Consider the following 16668-nt stretch of genomic DNA (forward strand, 5'->3'; position numbering starts at 1 on the left):
ATCTATCCCACTGATCTATTTATCTATCTGAACATCAATACTAATTTCTCTTCATTATGTACCCATATACTAACTCTTAAAAATAAGATAGAAAACAGAGGCCTCCAATACTGTTCTTTTCTTTTAAGATTCTTGATTATTCTGTATCAACGGTGGCAAACCTTTGGCACGTATGCACAGCAGTCTGTTTATATTATTGTAAACTCTAAAGGGTTCACCATCACTGGTCTCTATCTTTCATATTTATTTCCTTCTAAATTTTAGAACCAAATTGTGAATTTCTACCAAGGAAGGGGCGGGACGGGACGGGACGGGACGGCACGCCACGGCACGGCACAGGACGGCACGGGACGGCACGGGACGGGACAGGACGAAAAGAAAAATTCTTTTAGGATTTTGCATCCATAGAAAAATTGAGAGGTAACTGATACATTAATATTAAGTTTCCTATTGGCAATCATGGCATCTGTATCTCTTGATTTATTTTGTATTATTTTATACCTCTCAGTAAACTTTCAATAAGTATATCTCAAAGTATACCTTAACACATATACCTCAATGTATATGTGTTGCATATTTTTAAAAAATTTATTCCTAAAATTCAAATTTTGTGAGGCCTAAAGTTTACTTGATTTACTCTAAAAAATCTATCTGCTTTCCTAGGAAGGATTTACATTCACAGAGAATCAGCCTGAAAAAATTTCAGTCTATTATTCTAGAAGTCGAATTGCAGTGGAGCATGAAGACCTATGCCTATAATCCCACCACTTGGGAGACTGAGGTAAGAGGATTATGAGTTTGAGGCCATTTTAAGCATTATTTTTCTCTCCTTGCTAAAACAAAATATCCAAAAACCAAAATTCAATTCTGAACAACAAATTTGCTAGACCACCGCCGCATGGTGTGGCTGCCACTGTTCTGGAATGTGTTCCTCTGTGGCTTTCTTCTCAAAGTTTTGCAATTTTGAGGCTGTGAAGAGTAGAGTCTTGTTGCTTCTTGTGATCCTCTCAGGTTTTTGTATTCTCCTATTCCTTCTCACCAATCAAGATCTGTTCTACTCCATCTTTGCAGTCCACAGCTCCACTAGAGCTTCCTTTCTGGCCAAACTCACATTTTAAATCACTGTTTGGCTCTCTGCTAAAATCTAGCTAAAAGCTCTAAATAGCAGCCATGCACCACATCAACATTAGACTTCCTTGAACTTTCTTCTGCCAGACTAATTAATCTGCCACCTTTAATCTCAGTCACAGATACAACCTCTGGATATCAGCAAAATTCAGACAAACTTTCTGTCAAGCCATAACACACATGTTCTAGAGTCCAACAGTCCTTCTTTCTAGCAGAAACCTCTGAAGCTTGGTTTTTACTGGCAGGATTTCTATCAGCCTTCTGGTCTTCTGAGCTCTCACCAAAATCTCCCATACAGAAAAGCGTCAGGCATTCAAGTTCCACTTTTTCAACTGGCATCTCTGAATCTTTCCAAACTCTTCCCACAAGCCATTTCAAAAGGCTCTCAAACCACATGGTCAGGTACAGTCACAGTAACAACCCCACTCCTGGTACCAAATTCTTAGTTGCTTTTCTCATTGCTGAGACAAAATACCTGACACTCAACATTAAAGGAGGAAAGGTTTATTTAGCTCAGTTTGTAGATGTTTCAGTCTATAATCATCTAGCACCAAACCAGGGTGGCAACCATTCATGGTGGTAGAAGACAGCAAAAGCAACAACAGCAAAAGAGAAGAAGCAAGCCTCTTTTCCTCCCTTATATTGATTGTGTGCAGGCTACCCACCCTAAAGCAGGTGTAACACACATACCTCCAATCCCAGCATGTTGGGAGCCGCGGCCAAGCCCGGTCGCCTTACTTGGCGGACGTGAGGCCTGTAGGAAAGAGCAAAGCCTGAGCTAGATTACCCCTCCCATCGAGTGTGCTAAGATGGCGCTTATCTCCTGCTTCCTGCTTGGTAAACAACCCGCCCTGTAAGATCTCCTGCTTCCTGCTTGGTAAACAACCCGCCCTGTAAGATCTCCTGCTTCACAACCCGCCCTGTAAGATAGTCTGCCTAGCAACAACTGAACCCTATAAAAGTGAGTGCCTCTCCCGTCAAGAAAAGAAGAAGAAGCAAAAGAAGCAGAAGAAGCACGCAAGGAGCCGCGGAGAGCGGACCGGTAGAGGCTTCGGGACAGACTGTAGGGAGAAGCACGCAAGGAGCCGCGGAGAGCGGACCGGTAGAGGCTTCGGGACAGACTGTAGGGAGAAGCACGCAAGGAGCCGCGGGGAGCGGACCAACAGAGGCTTCGGCCGGGAGGATTCCCGGGGCAGGCTGTACGGAGAAGGAAAATAAAAGAAAAGGTTGTCCACTGCCAGACTTTGTTGTGTGTCCTTCCTGCCGGCCGGGAGTGACACCGACATCTGGTGGCCCGTACGGGGACTGATCACCCCCGAGACGTGGCAGTGGACAACGCTCCAACGCAGAGCTGCAAGACAGGTGAGTAGAGGATAAACCTGGGCCCTGGGTGGCGCGCACCTACAGGGTTTGTAGACTCCTCTCAGGCTCACGCGTAAGTGGCGGATTCCTTGGGCCTCACGCGGTGAGTAACATATTAAAAAATGGGAAACATGCTAGGTAGCGGCACTAAGAGTGAGGGTGGTTGCGGGGAAAGCTCTCAAGAGCTTACAAAAGTACGCAGGGTATTTGAGCAGGCCCAGTCAGGGAGCTCCCGAGAGGGGTCCGTCAAGGGGAACAAAGATGCTAAGGAGGAGGACGGGGCTCAAGCCTCGGAGTCGTCTGACTCCGAGGACGAGGGAAGGTTGAATGGTGAGGAGGCCAAAGAGACCAGCTGTCAGGGGCCTAAGTCGCTTAATGGGGAGACGCAAGGCTCTTTCGCTGCGTTGCGCCGCGAATTGCGCTCCGCTCAGCTAGGCTTACGAAAAAGCAGAGAGCTTCTGAGCGCCCCCTGGCAGGGGAGGGAGACAGAACCTTCTGCTCCGCCCTGGAACTCGTTCCCGGAAGCGGTCCCTCGCCGCGATGCCGCCGCATGGGAACTCCCCCCTCTTCCGTCAGTACAGGAAATAATGCACAGGCCGCCATTTTCTGTTCAGCCACGGCCGCCATCTTACGATGCTCCGCCACCGGCAGGACGTTATTTCCACAGACAGCTGTGGCATGGGGGTCGTGTGTCTAATGAAGACCACCCGTTCCCAGGGATAGATAGCGGCCCCTATGGGATATATCCTGTACAAATGGCCCTAGGCCAGGGACGTAATGTGTGGGAACCCTTTGAAATAAAGCAGATTAGAGAACTTAAAAATGCAGTTACAACCTTTGGGCCGACTGCGCCTTACACCATTGCCATGCTGGAGAACCTGTCTTCTGGGCCCCTCACCCCCGCGGACTGGACTCAGCTGGCAAAGGCGTGTCTGCCCTCGGGTAGTTACCTGGATTGGCGAGCCTGGTACGCCGAGTTCGCTGCCGAACAGGCGGAAAGAAACGCTAACCGAGGGAACCGGGGATGGAATAGAGACATGCTTATGGGGGAAGGCCAACACGCTGATGATCAGACTCAGTTCCCTGGTGCAGTTTATGAGCAGATCAATACCATTGGGCTTCGCGCCTGGAAGCAGGTGAGTGGTGCCGGAACGGCATCCTTGTGCCTTTCTAAAATAGTCCAGGGCACAACAGAGCCATTCGTTGATTTTGTGGCTCGGATGCAAGATGCCGCCGATAAGATCTTTTATTTTTACCTTACTAACACCAATCGAGCGAGCCCGTGCCTTCCATGATAAGTTTCATGTCAAAAATATTAAAAACTGATAATGGACCAGCCTATATAGGCAAAGCCTTCAATGAGTTCTGCAAAATGATGGAGGTTCAATTAAAACATGGTATCCCATACAATCCCCAAGGTCAAGGAATCATTGAGAGGGCTCATAGAAGCCTCAAAGAAATTTTACAAAAACAAAAAGGGGGAGTAGGCCAAGGCCTGGCCCCAAAGGCACGATTATCCATGGCACTATTCACACACAATTTTTTAAATTTAAATAATGACAATTGCTCCCCAGCTATGGAGCACTGCAACCCTTCCCCCAACCATAAAGGGTGGGTTAAATGGAAAGATGTCCTAACAGGACAATGGATGGGCCCGGATCCGGTAATCAGCTGGAGCCGAGGCGCGGTTTGTGTTTTCCCACAGAAACCGGGACGAGAACCACTGTGGGTACCGGAGAGACTGACACGGGCAACAAAGCCCTCGACTGAAGATCAGACCTGCCCTACCGGAGATCCATCACAGACCAACCAACAAGATGAATAGAAATAGCGGTAGCCCAAAATGGACAAAAAGATCCTCAGGCATATGCATGGCTCGCTCGCCTAGCCTACGACCGAGTCTAGGGGCGGTGAGCTTCCCACACTCCTCCTCTAAAAAATTATGACATAGCTGGGTAGGAGAGTCAATGACGGGTAAGAGCGTACTCCCCCGGTGCGACTCAACCTAAGCCAGGCCCTACCCCATCCTGCACGTAAGCCGCTGGACTGTTAGATGCTGCCCAGGTCTAAATTTCTCTCCGAGGGGATTTCTTTACGGAGAGGAAATGAGTGCAAGCTTGTGTGCATCCAGGTTCCGTCCAGTTTGTGCCTGGCCCTAGAAAAAGGACGAGGGCCTCAGGGCCTTGGCAGACCATGGGACGGCCGACCAGGGTCTAAGCCAAGGACCTACGGTGGGCCTACGCATAGGGCATAAGCCTCTGCACCCAGTCCAGGAAGGGCTACGATGCGCACATTCATAAAAAATAAAAAAGGGGGAGATGTTGGGAGCCGCGGCCAAGCCCGGTCGCCTTACTTGGCGGACGTGAGGCCTGTAGGAAAGAGCAAAGCCTGAGCTAGATTACCCCTCCCATCGAGTGTGCTAAGATGGCGCTTATCTCCTGCTTCCTGCTTGGTAAACAACCCGCCCTGTAAGATCTCCTGCTTCCTGCTTGGTAAACAACCCGCCCTGTAAGATCTCCTGCTTCACAACCCGCCCTGTAAGATAGTCTGCCTAGCAACAACTGAACCCTATAAAAGTGAGTGCCTCTCCCGTCAAGAAAAGAAGAAGAAGCAAAAGAAGCAGAAGAAGCACGCAAGGAGCCGCGGAGAGCGGACCGGTAGAGGCTTCGGGACAGACTGTAGGGAGAAGCACGCAAGGAGCCGCGGAGAGCGGACCGGTAGAGGCTTCGGGACAGACTGTAGGGAGAAGCACGCAAGGAGCCGCGGGGAGCGGACCAACAGAGGCTTCGGCCGGGAGGATTCCCGGGGCAGGCTGTACGGAGAAGGAAAATAAAAGAAAAGGTTGTCCACTGCCAGACTTTGTTGTGTGTCCTTCCTGCCGGCCGGGAGTGACACCGACACCAGCACAAGACAATGAACCAATCACAGAGTCTAGATTCAGCCAACTCTGACATTTAATTTTGATCACTGCTGCCAAGCAACATGATGGCCCAGTGTTGCCAAGATGTTCTCAATTTTCAAGAGAAACTGATGATTCAGACTTTTATGTAAAATCCATGTGATTATTTTATGTAGGTGATTTAAATGGATAAATAAATAAACTATTATCATGTGGATGACCACTGCAGAAGCCAAATAGCACATCTACTGAACTCACTCTTGTGTACCAGCTTCACCTTTGATTTAGAGGATAGTAGCTGGAAGAGAAAACTTGAATTTGATGAAATTAAATTTAGATTTAATATTAAAGAACAATGTTAGCCCTTTCAAATCTATGTCCCTCTATAGTTTTTTTTTTTTTTTTTTTTTTTTGTAGCACCTTTTTTTAGGTGAAAAATTCAAAAGGTTTTATCAAGGTTTACTCTCTACTGTTTAAATACTTTTTAAATATATAAACATGTTCTAATCTATTGTCCCTTTCACCAAACATCCAATAGCTATCTCACTGTTTGTTTGGTGTCTTTCTCTTTCTCTCCTTATCCCTGCCTCCTTCCTCCATCTCCTTCCCATCTCTCTTTTCAGAACACATTTTTACCCATGCTTGTTCGTGCTGTCACACGTTCTCATGGTCAAATGACAGCCAATTGCTCCCAGTGAAAGCCTTCTAAAGTAGTAGGATTTTCCCCCTCAAAATAATATTTAAAAATTTATTTTCTTGAGTAACCATTCATAAATAGATATTATTCAACATGTCTGTAATATCAGCATGTCTATAATATCAACACTCAGGAAGCTGAGATGCAATGATGATACATTCAAGAACAAACTAGCTACAAAGAGACTGTCTCAACAAATAAATAAGTAAAAGTAAATAATAATTCATATCTATACTCCAACCTTCCAGAAATAACTATTTACATTGAAGAGCACAACATGCTTTTGATAAGAATAATAAGAAAATGATATTTCCTTAAAAAAAAAAAACTGATGCTTCAAGAGAACCTATACCAATGCCAAGAATAGATTAAAGTATTTTGATAGGAGGTGGAGTGACCCAGCCCCACAGCAGCATGGCAGAGAGGCAGAGTGGCCTGGCCCAACAGGACATTGTTTCCTGAGGAGGCCCACAGAGCCAGCAATTGGGTAAAATCAATCTTCCAAGGGGAAACTCATTGCACATAAGTTCCTGGTATACACTGGATTGCATTATAAAACTGTAGAGCTTGCTCCTATGCTTAGAGGTACCAAATTAATAGTTACCATAGTTTGTCATTTGCTAGACTGTGCTTGATGCTACTGTTATTGCTAAGTGTACTACTTTGGTCAGGATGTCATACATGCTGTAATCAGTTTTCCTCCCTCATATGACAATACTTTAATTGCCTGGAGTAGTGATCACTGCCATACTCCAGTACCAAAGGTGATAGTGTTAATCCATATAGAAACTTCTCACCCTTCATAAATTGGAAGGACAGTTTCTTGGGATAGATACAGAGACCATGAACCACCTACACTTGGAAGACTTCTTTGAGGGACAGACATTTCCTAGAGAAGCCTCAATACAAGTGACAAAACTATCAAAAGAAAACTATAAGCACCAACAAAGAAACTAAAACAAAATTAAATATAGAAAATGACAAAATGGAGAAGCAAAATATAACCCCAGCCAAGACAAACTGAGAACACAATGGGATATAAGAAATTAGAAGCTACATATTGCAACTTTTTGAAATGAAAGCAATGGAAATGAAAAAAAAAATGAATGTAGCGATAGAAAAAATAATCTCTCAGGTAAAAAAAGAGATGAAAACTGAAAAAGAAAATGAATGACATGTCCCACAAAGCTAGCGTAGACACAGATTTAAAAAAAAAAAAAGAGAAGAACTTAGGAAAAGGATGAAAATCATGAATGCACAACGTAGGAAAAAACAGAAGGCATGAAACAGATCCAGATAGATATCCAAGAGATCAATAATTCCACTGAAAGTATAGCAACAGGCTGCATGAAGACAAAGATTTAGAATATCAGATCCAGAAGACAAGACTGTGGTTAGCAACTACAAAAAGAGAGATATTTTTAAAATAGCAAGGGACTATGAAAAATCAATGCAACAGCTGCAAGATGAAACAAAGAAAAACAACAGAAGATTGTATCAGAGTTGATGAGAAAGCCAGAAATAGTGCAAATGCCATTTTAAACCCTTCACACAAGTAATGGCAGAAAAATTCCCAAGCAGGGATAAAAAAAAAAATTGACGTACAAATAAGTGAGGCATACAGGACTCTAATCAGCCATGACCGAAATAAATCTATAACAAGACATATAATAATCAAGATTTCAGAAATTCAACACAAGAACAAAATATTAAAGGCAATTAGTGAAAAGAAACAAATAACGTATAAAGGGAAACCTATTAGAATCACTGCAGACTTCTCAACACAAACCCTCAATTCAAGAAGAGTGAAGTATTTCAAGCCCTAAAGGAAAACAACCTCCTACCCAAACTATCTTTCCAAATCAAGGGAGAAATACAATACTACCATGACATAGGAATGAAGAATTTCATGACCACCAATCCAGCTCTCCAAATTGCTCTGAAGGATATTTTAGAAAGAGATAAGAAAGGCCACAATTCCAAGAACACTACTAAAAAGAAGCCACCAGGCAGAGCAAACAGAGGAGAAAGACACGGCACTAAAATATTTTCAAAATATCTGAAAAGCAATTCCTTATTTTATATTTTCTGGAATACTAATATGCTTAAAAAGTTTAAATGAATACATGAGTTCAATGGATCACAACACTATGATCACTTATTTTATGTACAGATATTACTAGCCACAGATTTTTAAAAATCAAATAAATATAAGTCCTAGTATACAAAATCAGGTCATCTTTTTTATGGTTCACATTTAGGACAGGTCACAAATGTATTGATGAATTTTCTTGAATTTTTATTAAAACCTGTGAGCTAAAAATCTCTAAGCAGAACAGAATTTATAAATATAGAACTGAGCAACATTTTAAGTGACAATATATAAATTTTAGCAGTATAATGCTCTCTCCTCAAAGGGCACTCCTAACAAAAGTACATAAGCCATTTCTTTAGTCACATTAAATCAAAAAACTCATATTGAGGAACATTTTACAATGCAACTAGTGTCTTCAAAAGATCAGTATCATGAAGGACAAAGTGTTTCAAATGAAGGACTAAAGAGAATTAACTAAAGATAATGCAGAATTAAGATTGAATCTTCAATCAGAGAACATTCATTATGGAGTACTGTACTGCACAACTAGCAAAATATGCATATGGATTGTATATTTTATCAATGCTGAGTGTCTAGTACTATAGATTTATAGAACACAGGTTGGCCAACCTTTTCTATAAAGGAGCAGATAATAAGTACTGTAGGCACTAAAGGGCATATAAAGTCAAATATTCTTTATTGGTTTTGGGTTTTTTTATAATCCTTTAAGAATATAAAATTCATTCTCAGCTTACAGGCTGTACAACAAGGTAAGGACTAGATTTGCCTCACAAGCCATAATTTGTCAAACACTGAATACAGACAATGTTCTTGCTCTTAGGAAATACTCAGTTAAGCATTTAAAGGTACAGTTGTGGTACACACTTTAACTTTCAAGTGATTCAGCAAAACTAGTAATTATTTGCGAAAGACAAATATAAGGGGTGACAAAATGTTTACAATTGATAAAGCTAGGTGAAAGATAAGGGGAGTTTACTATCCTTGCAACTTTGCATAAAGTTTGAAAATATAAAATGGAAAAGTCACAGATGGCCCTAGGAGGGTTGAACCCAGAAGTTTCACCGCTCAGGCACAGGAGATGATTCCAGTGTTTCAGACAGAGAAGAATGAAAAATCTCACAAAGTGAAAGTCATCTATTCATCAAGGTCATTTCAATACATACCCATGGGTCCAAAGATATCTAGATTCTCCTCTCATGACTAGCAAACTCCGACGAGGCAACATAACTTGCACTGTGACACCATCTGGGTGCTTAAAATCCATAACAACCTAAAAGCAAAGACAAAAGCATAAAAAGGAACACAAAATTTCAGGTACTCCAATACTCCAAGGATAAGAATGATTTATTCAAGGGGCTAGAGATTTAGCTCAGTGGCACAAGCAGCTCCCAAGCAAGCGTGAGGTCATGAGTTCAATTCAAAGTACCCTCCCCCCCAAATGATTTATTCATTCTGCCCATTTTTCTAGGCTAACAGATATCAAAACATGATAATGCTTATACAATAAAAATGGTTCTCCAACTTTAGTGTCATAAGAGTCAACTGAATGACAAAAAATGAATTGATCCATAGAGATTCAGACTTGACAGACATGAGGTGAGATTCAGGAATCTGAATTTCTAACAATAACTTGGCAAGTGGGTGATTTGAGGACGAGCCGTGGAAAATCCTAGAGTAGTGGTTACACATAAGGACTTTAGAGCTAAAATTCATATCCTGGGTCTTTCATTTACTAGTCATGTGATCCAAGACAAACTATCAAATCTCTATGCCCTGGTTCTCTTCATTACTAAAGCATTGCTACCTGAACTAAATAAATAATGGATTGAAACTTTGCCTACAGTAAATACAAAAGAATAGCTATGGCTATTTTTACTCATAAAATGCTAACAAGTAATGACCCTCATAACTCATTTTTTACCTTGAAAGTCATGCTAAAATATGATGCCAATTAATAAGAGATGATCAAAGAAAACAGAAGCAGTCTTAGCAAACTTTCCTAAGTTATATTCATATATTCCGAATACCAACCTGTAAAAGACAACACCCAAGAAAATGTTTGTTGATTTTGTCCTAGTGGCCCATTAAATGCCAAGGGCTTCAGAGTAAAAATAGCCAACAAATGCAAATTTAAAGAGCATGCCAAAAGACTGAAAAATGTTTTTCAAGTGAAGAGATTAACTCATTTGAAAAATAAATATGATGACAAAGTATGAATGGAATAAATAAAACTTAGCATAGTATCTTTCTTAAAGGTACATTCAGCACAGCACCTGGTACAAAATAGACATTCAACAAATGTTACTAAATGTTATTCACATAATCATTACTGATATTAGATCAAACTAGACAATACATATGAAAACTGTATGAAATATATAATTATATGGATCTAAGCTGGCTTTTTGCCTCACATATTCTTTCAATCAAAGTATGGAATTGCATGGATGGCCTACCATCAAGGTGTTAGGTTTACTTCTTTTCCTACTTTTACTTGGCCCAAAATCACTTTGCAGAGCCTCTTTCTTTTTCTTTTTTCTTTTTTTTTTTCTTTTCTTTTTCTAACTTTAATAAAAATTTGTTACCATTTTTTTAAAAAGGCATAGTAGGGTCCTCAATATCCCACTGTCACAAATCAATCAACAACACAAAAATCAACAAAGAAACATAAGAATTGAATCAAACATTCTAACAAATGGACTTAGGAGATATCTACACAGTGTTCTATTCAACACAATGGAGTACACATTCTTCAGAGTAGCATATGGGACTTTCTCCAAAACAGACCACATGGCAGGCCAGAAAGCATGCTTAAGTAAATGCAAAAGAATCAATTTTCCTGTGGATATTATCCAATCGTAGTGCAATGAAACTAGAAATCAGTGACAAAATAAACCATAAAAATATGCAAACACATGAACATTAAAGAATTAGCTATGATATCCAGATTCTCAGTCTGGAAAAGGAGCTAGGAAGGCATTCAAGTAACTACAAAGCATCGATAAAAAGAAAAAACAGAGCAACAACAGTGTATAAGGTAACTAAATATAAGAAAAGACAAGACATCTTTCTAGAGGCTGCCTGCAATCCTTCTTTTAGGCTGTCAGAGAAGTGCAGGTTTTAAGTAAGGAGCTCTAGAAGAGGGATGTTTTTAATAAACCGTTGCATGCATGCACCAAAAACATTTAACATTCCATAACTCTTTATTCACATCACATTCCTTCAGCCAGGAAAGAAATGTTATTAATCCCATTTTAGGCCTTAAATAAAGGGTTAAATGTAGTGATATATTTGAAATAGCACAATAAACTGAAAAATTTAGGAAGCATTTTTTCAAAATTACAAAAATTCACTTATTCTCAGAAGTTATCTTATAAAGGAAAATCTACTTATTCTTGTCATACCTTAGAACACACACACACTGTCCAGCTATTATAAAGATGGCTTTTACTAGAAACTCCATCATTCCTATTAATGCCTTCAGTGTTACCAAATGGAAATATGAAATGCAGCAGATTTTCTGTTGGAGACCACTATAAAGCAGCTCTGAGAAGGATTTAAAATTAACTAATTGGCTCTCTATGTTTACCTGTAGTCTAGCCTAGGCCTAGGTTCCCTGCCTGGTGATGGGAGTTGATTCATAGTAAGTGAATCTCTATGAATCACTGGGCCTGGCTGAGACCTGTAGTGGCCTGTGATACCAGAGACACCTCAAAAAGCAAGGTAAGGCCACATCTGAGGGCACCTGGCTCAAACACCAATTAAGCAAATAGAGACTGCAGCTACAGGCATCTCACTCCTGCAGTGCCACTCCTACCATAAATGTCATCATGGAGAAAAGACAGTTCTCCTAAACTGGTGTAATTTACTACTTGGAAAAGTCTTTGAAGTGACTCTTAAGGTCCTGCTCATTTCCCATGCTTTCCTCAGCATCCCTGCTTTTTGTTTGGACCTAATAAATATGGGCTGACCAGAGAAGCTCTTTGTCTTAGCCCCCACAGTCTCAAACTTGGCATAAGGGTTTTGATCCTCCTGGAGCCCTAAAATCACACCACTTGACTCATTTATTTAATCCTTTGCCATTCACTCATTTGAGAGATTTGGGATCTAGGTCAGAACTTGATATCTTCAATTCATTAAAATGGCAATATTTCTCTTCTTTACAACTTTTCATTAAGAACTCTATAATGACTTTGTTGGGTATTGAGAATATATACTGAGTCCTCATTTCATCCCTGGGAAGGAAGGGAATATCACTAGGAATGGAAAATAGGAAATATGCTCCTAGTTTTTCTCCACCTCTTCACTTAACAATTGCCTTGAAAAGAAGCAATACCTTCTCTGATCAGTAAGCATGGAGCCCAGATCACTTTAGTAGATGCTTCCTTCTCTCTTTTTCAGAACCAGCTGGTTTGTAGGATCTAACACATGCTCCTTCATGTCCTATGTTAAGGGATAGCCTTTGCCTCCATGAGGAGGTCTCCAGCTGTCTAGCTGTACATAGCTCTAATTTGGAGGTGTACATAGCTCTACATAGCTCTAATAAATATGGGCTGTCCAGAGAAGCTCTTTGTCTTAGCCCCCACAGTCTCAAACTTGGCATAAGGGTTTTGATCCTCCTGGAGCCCTAAAATCACACCACTTGACTCATTTATTTAATCCTTTGCCATTCACTCATTTGAGAGACTTGGGATCTAGGTCAGAACTTGATATCTTCAATTCATTAAAATGGCAATAGCTATACATAGCTCTAATTCGGAGGTGAAGTATTAAAAGTCAATTTGGCCAAAAATCTAGAGCTATGTCCTGTCATCAGATTCTCAATAGTAAAGTGTGTGCCCTGATTTCCATTTATCTTTTGTCTCATTTCTCAACTGGTTGTATAGCTGTGGCGAAAAATTAGAAGTTTTTTTTTTATTGATCCCCCAAGTTAAAGCCAGGGAAAAGAATGAAAATAAGTCACAGAAGGGTTATTTCAGTTTTCCCTCCTGAAAGTTCCTACATTAAGAACTTATACATCTATTTGATAAGATGGTTTTGCAGTATCAAATGAACAGCACTAATTCTCTAACCACCACATCGACATGATCACAAAAGCCCAACAAAGGTTAAGAGGTAGCAAAACTGAAGATCTAGTAATGAGAACAATACATATACAGAGGGACCAAATTAATATATACTATTTCCTTCCAAGAACAAGATTAGACTTTGAAGCAATCTATACTTAAGATTAGATGATCTCATATTTTAACAATTATTGTAGATTCAGAATTCTAATATGAACTTTTGGGAAGATGGTGGAGTAGTAAGCAGCACAGTAAACCTCTCTGAGAGAAGCAGTCCAGATGCTGGAATATAGCATCGTGGAGAAGACAAGAAGGAAGGAAGTGGGTCCGCTGAATCCAGGAAGTACCTAAAGTGAGAACTGAAGCCCACAGAGAGAACAATAAAGAAAAACTTACATGAAGAAGGCAGGAGCTGGTGGTGCCTTCACCCAGAGCCACAAGGAGCTATGGGAACCTGGGGACGCACAGTCATGGAGACAGTGGTGGCTGGCAAGCCTAGAAGCCCCTGCAAAGAGACACAGCAGTGGAGGGGAGCAGCAGACACAGAGGCTGGATGTGAGTGCAATGGGTTCAGTTCTCCCACAGGAAAAAGCAATTGGCCAGAAGCCATTTTGGAGTCGGGCTGGGTAAGTCCAGAACCAGAACTGCAGCCAGCTCCCTCCAGCAGCTCTTCTTTGGAAGCAGACTAGTAAAAATTGCTTGGACTGAGCCCCACCCCTATGCACATTCCAACAGCCATCACTGAGGTTTCCTACCACTAGCTTGGCCCTAGAGCAGCAGCCAGCCCTGCCCCGACATGTACTCTGACAGCCATGGTAGGGTCTCCCCGCTAGCTCAGTAGGGAGATGGCAGCCAGCCCCACGCCTGCATGCACTCAGGCAACCATCATCAGATCCCCACAGGTAACCAGTTAAGAGGCAGAGGGTCCTGCCCATGTGGTACTCCAACAGCCACCTGTGAGCCAAACAGTGGCAGAAGGGGCTCACTGAGTGGAGCAGCCAGTGGGTGGCCAGCACAGGCAGTGAGTCAGCAGATCCATCTCTGCCTGTCAGGTGCTACCACTGGAAGGCTCCTTCCTACAGACGGCCAGCAGAAGTAGAGACACACAGCCAGAGAAGCTCTGTGTACCTATAGGCCACCATTGGAGGCTCTTGCTTCCTTTGGGCAGCCATCAGCCACCAGCAGAATCAGACAAACACACCCCCTATATGACACCATTGTGGGAATCCCAGTATAGACATGCAGGCTGAGAGAAGCATTCCCACCTCTATGCATCTCTGATCATCAAGGAAGGCCCAGTGTAGCTGCACAGGTCTGGAGAAGCCTGTTCCATGCCCTGCTACTTCCCTGTAATCTGGGATAATCTATGAAGCCAGGGGCCTGTCCTATTCCCCTACACTGTGGAGGGGCAGCCTGGGGCCACACAACCAGCTTGTTGGGAGGAACCAAGGAGACTGTCAAAATAAAGGAGCAAAGGGCAATCTCAGACCTCCAGCCTACACAGAAAAAGTCTAAAAGGTATATCCATGGAAGAAAATGGAAGTCATACACCTGAAGTCTCTGAGAGGATAGCAACTGAAGTAATGAAACAGCTTCACAAGATTGTAAAAGCAGTCAAATCAGAAATAATGTCTCATGTAAAAGAAGAATCACAAACATACTGGAAGAATTGCTCAGCATATCTAAAGTAAAGATAGGTAAAAAGAGGAGCATAGGAAAATGATGGAAACCTTGAATAAATATAGAAAGGAATTATAATGCATGAAACAGATTCAAAGAGAGATCCAGGAAATTACAAAGTCCATCAAAAGCTGGCCAAACCACTTGAAAGAGACCGAAGATAGACCTTCAAACCTTAAAGATAGGATTGCAACTTGTGATCATAAAAGGAAAGATCTCTTAAAAATAGCAAGGAATCAGAAATCAACAATTCAGCAGCTACAAGATAATGCAAAGAAGCATAATTTAAGAATGATAGGTGTCAGTGAAGAAGCAGAGGTCAACACAAATGAAATTAAAAGACTATTTATAGAAGAATAGCAGAAAACTTCCCAAACATGGGAAATGGATCTGGCATGCAGATAAGTGAGGCATATAGCACTCCAACTAGCCACAACCAAAGTAAATCTACACCCAGACATAGAAAAATCAAGAACCCAGAAAATCAACACAAGAATAGCATATTAAAAGCCGCTAGAGAAAAGAAACAAATTACCTATAAAGGAAAGCCAATCAGAATCACAGCAGACTTATCAACACAAACTATCAAGTCAAGAAGAGTTTGGAGCAAAATATTTCAAACCCTGAAAGAAAATAATTTCCAACCCAGATTGCTATACCCTGCAAAACTATCTTTCAAAATTGATGGAAAAGCAAAATACTTCCATGATAAAGAACAACAGAAGGAATTCATGACCGCCAAAACAACCCTACAGAGAGTGCTAAAGGATATTGTAGAGAGAGATAAAGATGACCTTGGTTCCGGGACAGCAGCAGAGGAGGATCACCAAACAAGACAGGCAATTGAATGAAGGGGAAAGTGGAGGGCCAACAACAGGAGTATGGCAGAGATGAACCAATGTTTGCTGATCATAACCATTGATATAGATGGCCTTAGTTCAGCAATAGAAAGAAACAGAGACAGTGGATCAAGAAACAAGATCCATCGATAGACTATATACAAGAAACACATTTAACTAGAAAGGAAATTCATAGACTGAAAATCAAAGGACAGAAAACAATTGCTCCATGTGACAGGAGACCAAAAAAAAAAAGCAAGAGTAACTTGCTCATCAACCACAGAATGGATAAAGTAGAATATAAATATATAAATACTTACATATATAAATAAATAATATAAAGTAACAAATATAATAAAAATAATATGAAGTAGAATAATCTCGAGGCTCTTATAGGTAGATGGATGCCACTGGAGATCATGTTCATAGGTGAACTCATATGCATGAACCCTAGCATAAGTAACAGAAGGAATTATATGGATTCAAAAGCAAAATAGTTATTGTAAGAGTGATGGAGGAGAAAATACCTGGGAGGGAAAGGTAGAAACTATTATTAATTTCTTATTGTCTTGTCTTGAACTCTTTTATGGTTTTCACAATTTTGTTAGGTTTGGCTTTGTTCTGTCTTGTTTTGTTACATTTTATTCTGTCAGATGGTATGGGCAGCTATTTTGAATATAATGGGATGTATTATGGAAATCATGGTTGGTTTCCTATTATATTGTTCTGAAGTTCTATAATGCTTTCATTCATTTGTTTAATTAGTTTTATTGTTTTGTTTTGTTTGATTTTATTATGTGTGATGGTATGAACAGCTATTTTGAAGAAAATAAGACATTATTGTGGCCATTGTTGATTTACTATCATCTTGTTTTGAAGTC

General features: G+C 41.1%; 1 protein-coding gene across 1 annotated transcript in view; it reads right to left on the bottom strand.

Moving 5' to 3' along the window:
* The window catches only part of Alkbh8 (alkB homolog 8, tRNA methyltransferase), an 84963-nt gene that overhangs the window by 36742 nt on the left and 31553 nt on the right, over positions 1-16668 (bottom strand). Inside the window, exon 7 of the mRNA XM_063255691.1 lies at positions 9366-9472. Coding sequence (XP_063111761.1) covers positions 9366-9472 — 107 coding nt within the window. The remainder of the gene's footprint in view (positions 1-9365; positions 9473-16668) is intronic.

Source organism: Cavia porcellus, unplaced genomic scaffold (genome assembly GCF_034190915.1).
Source record: "Cavia porcellus strain 051 isolate PalLab524CR breed Dunkin Hartley unplaced genomic scaffold, mCavPor4.1 scaffold_9, whole genome shotgun sequence".
In the NCBI taxonomy this organism is placed as follows: domain Eukaryota; kingdom Metazoa; phylum Chordata; class Mammalia; order Rodentia; family Caviidae; genus Cavia; species Cavia porcellus.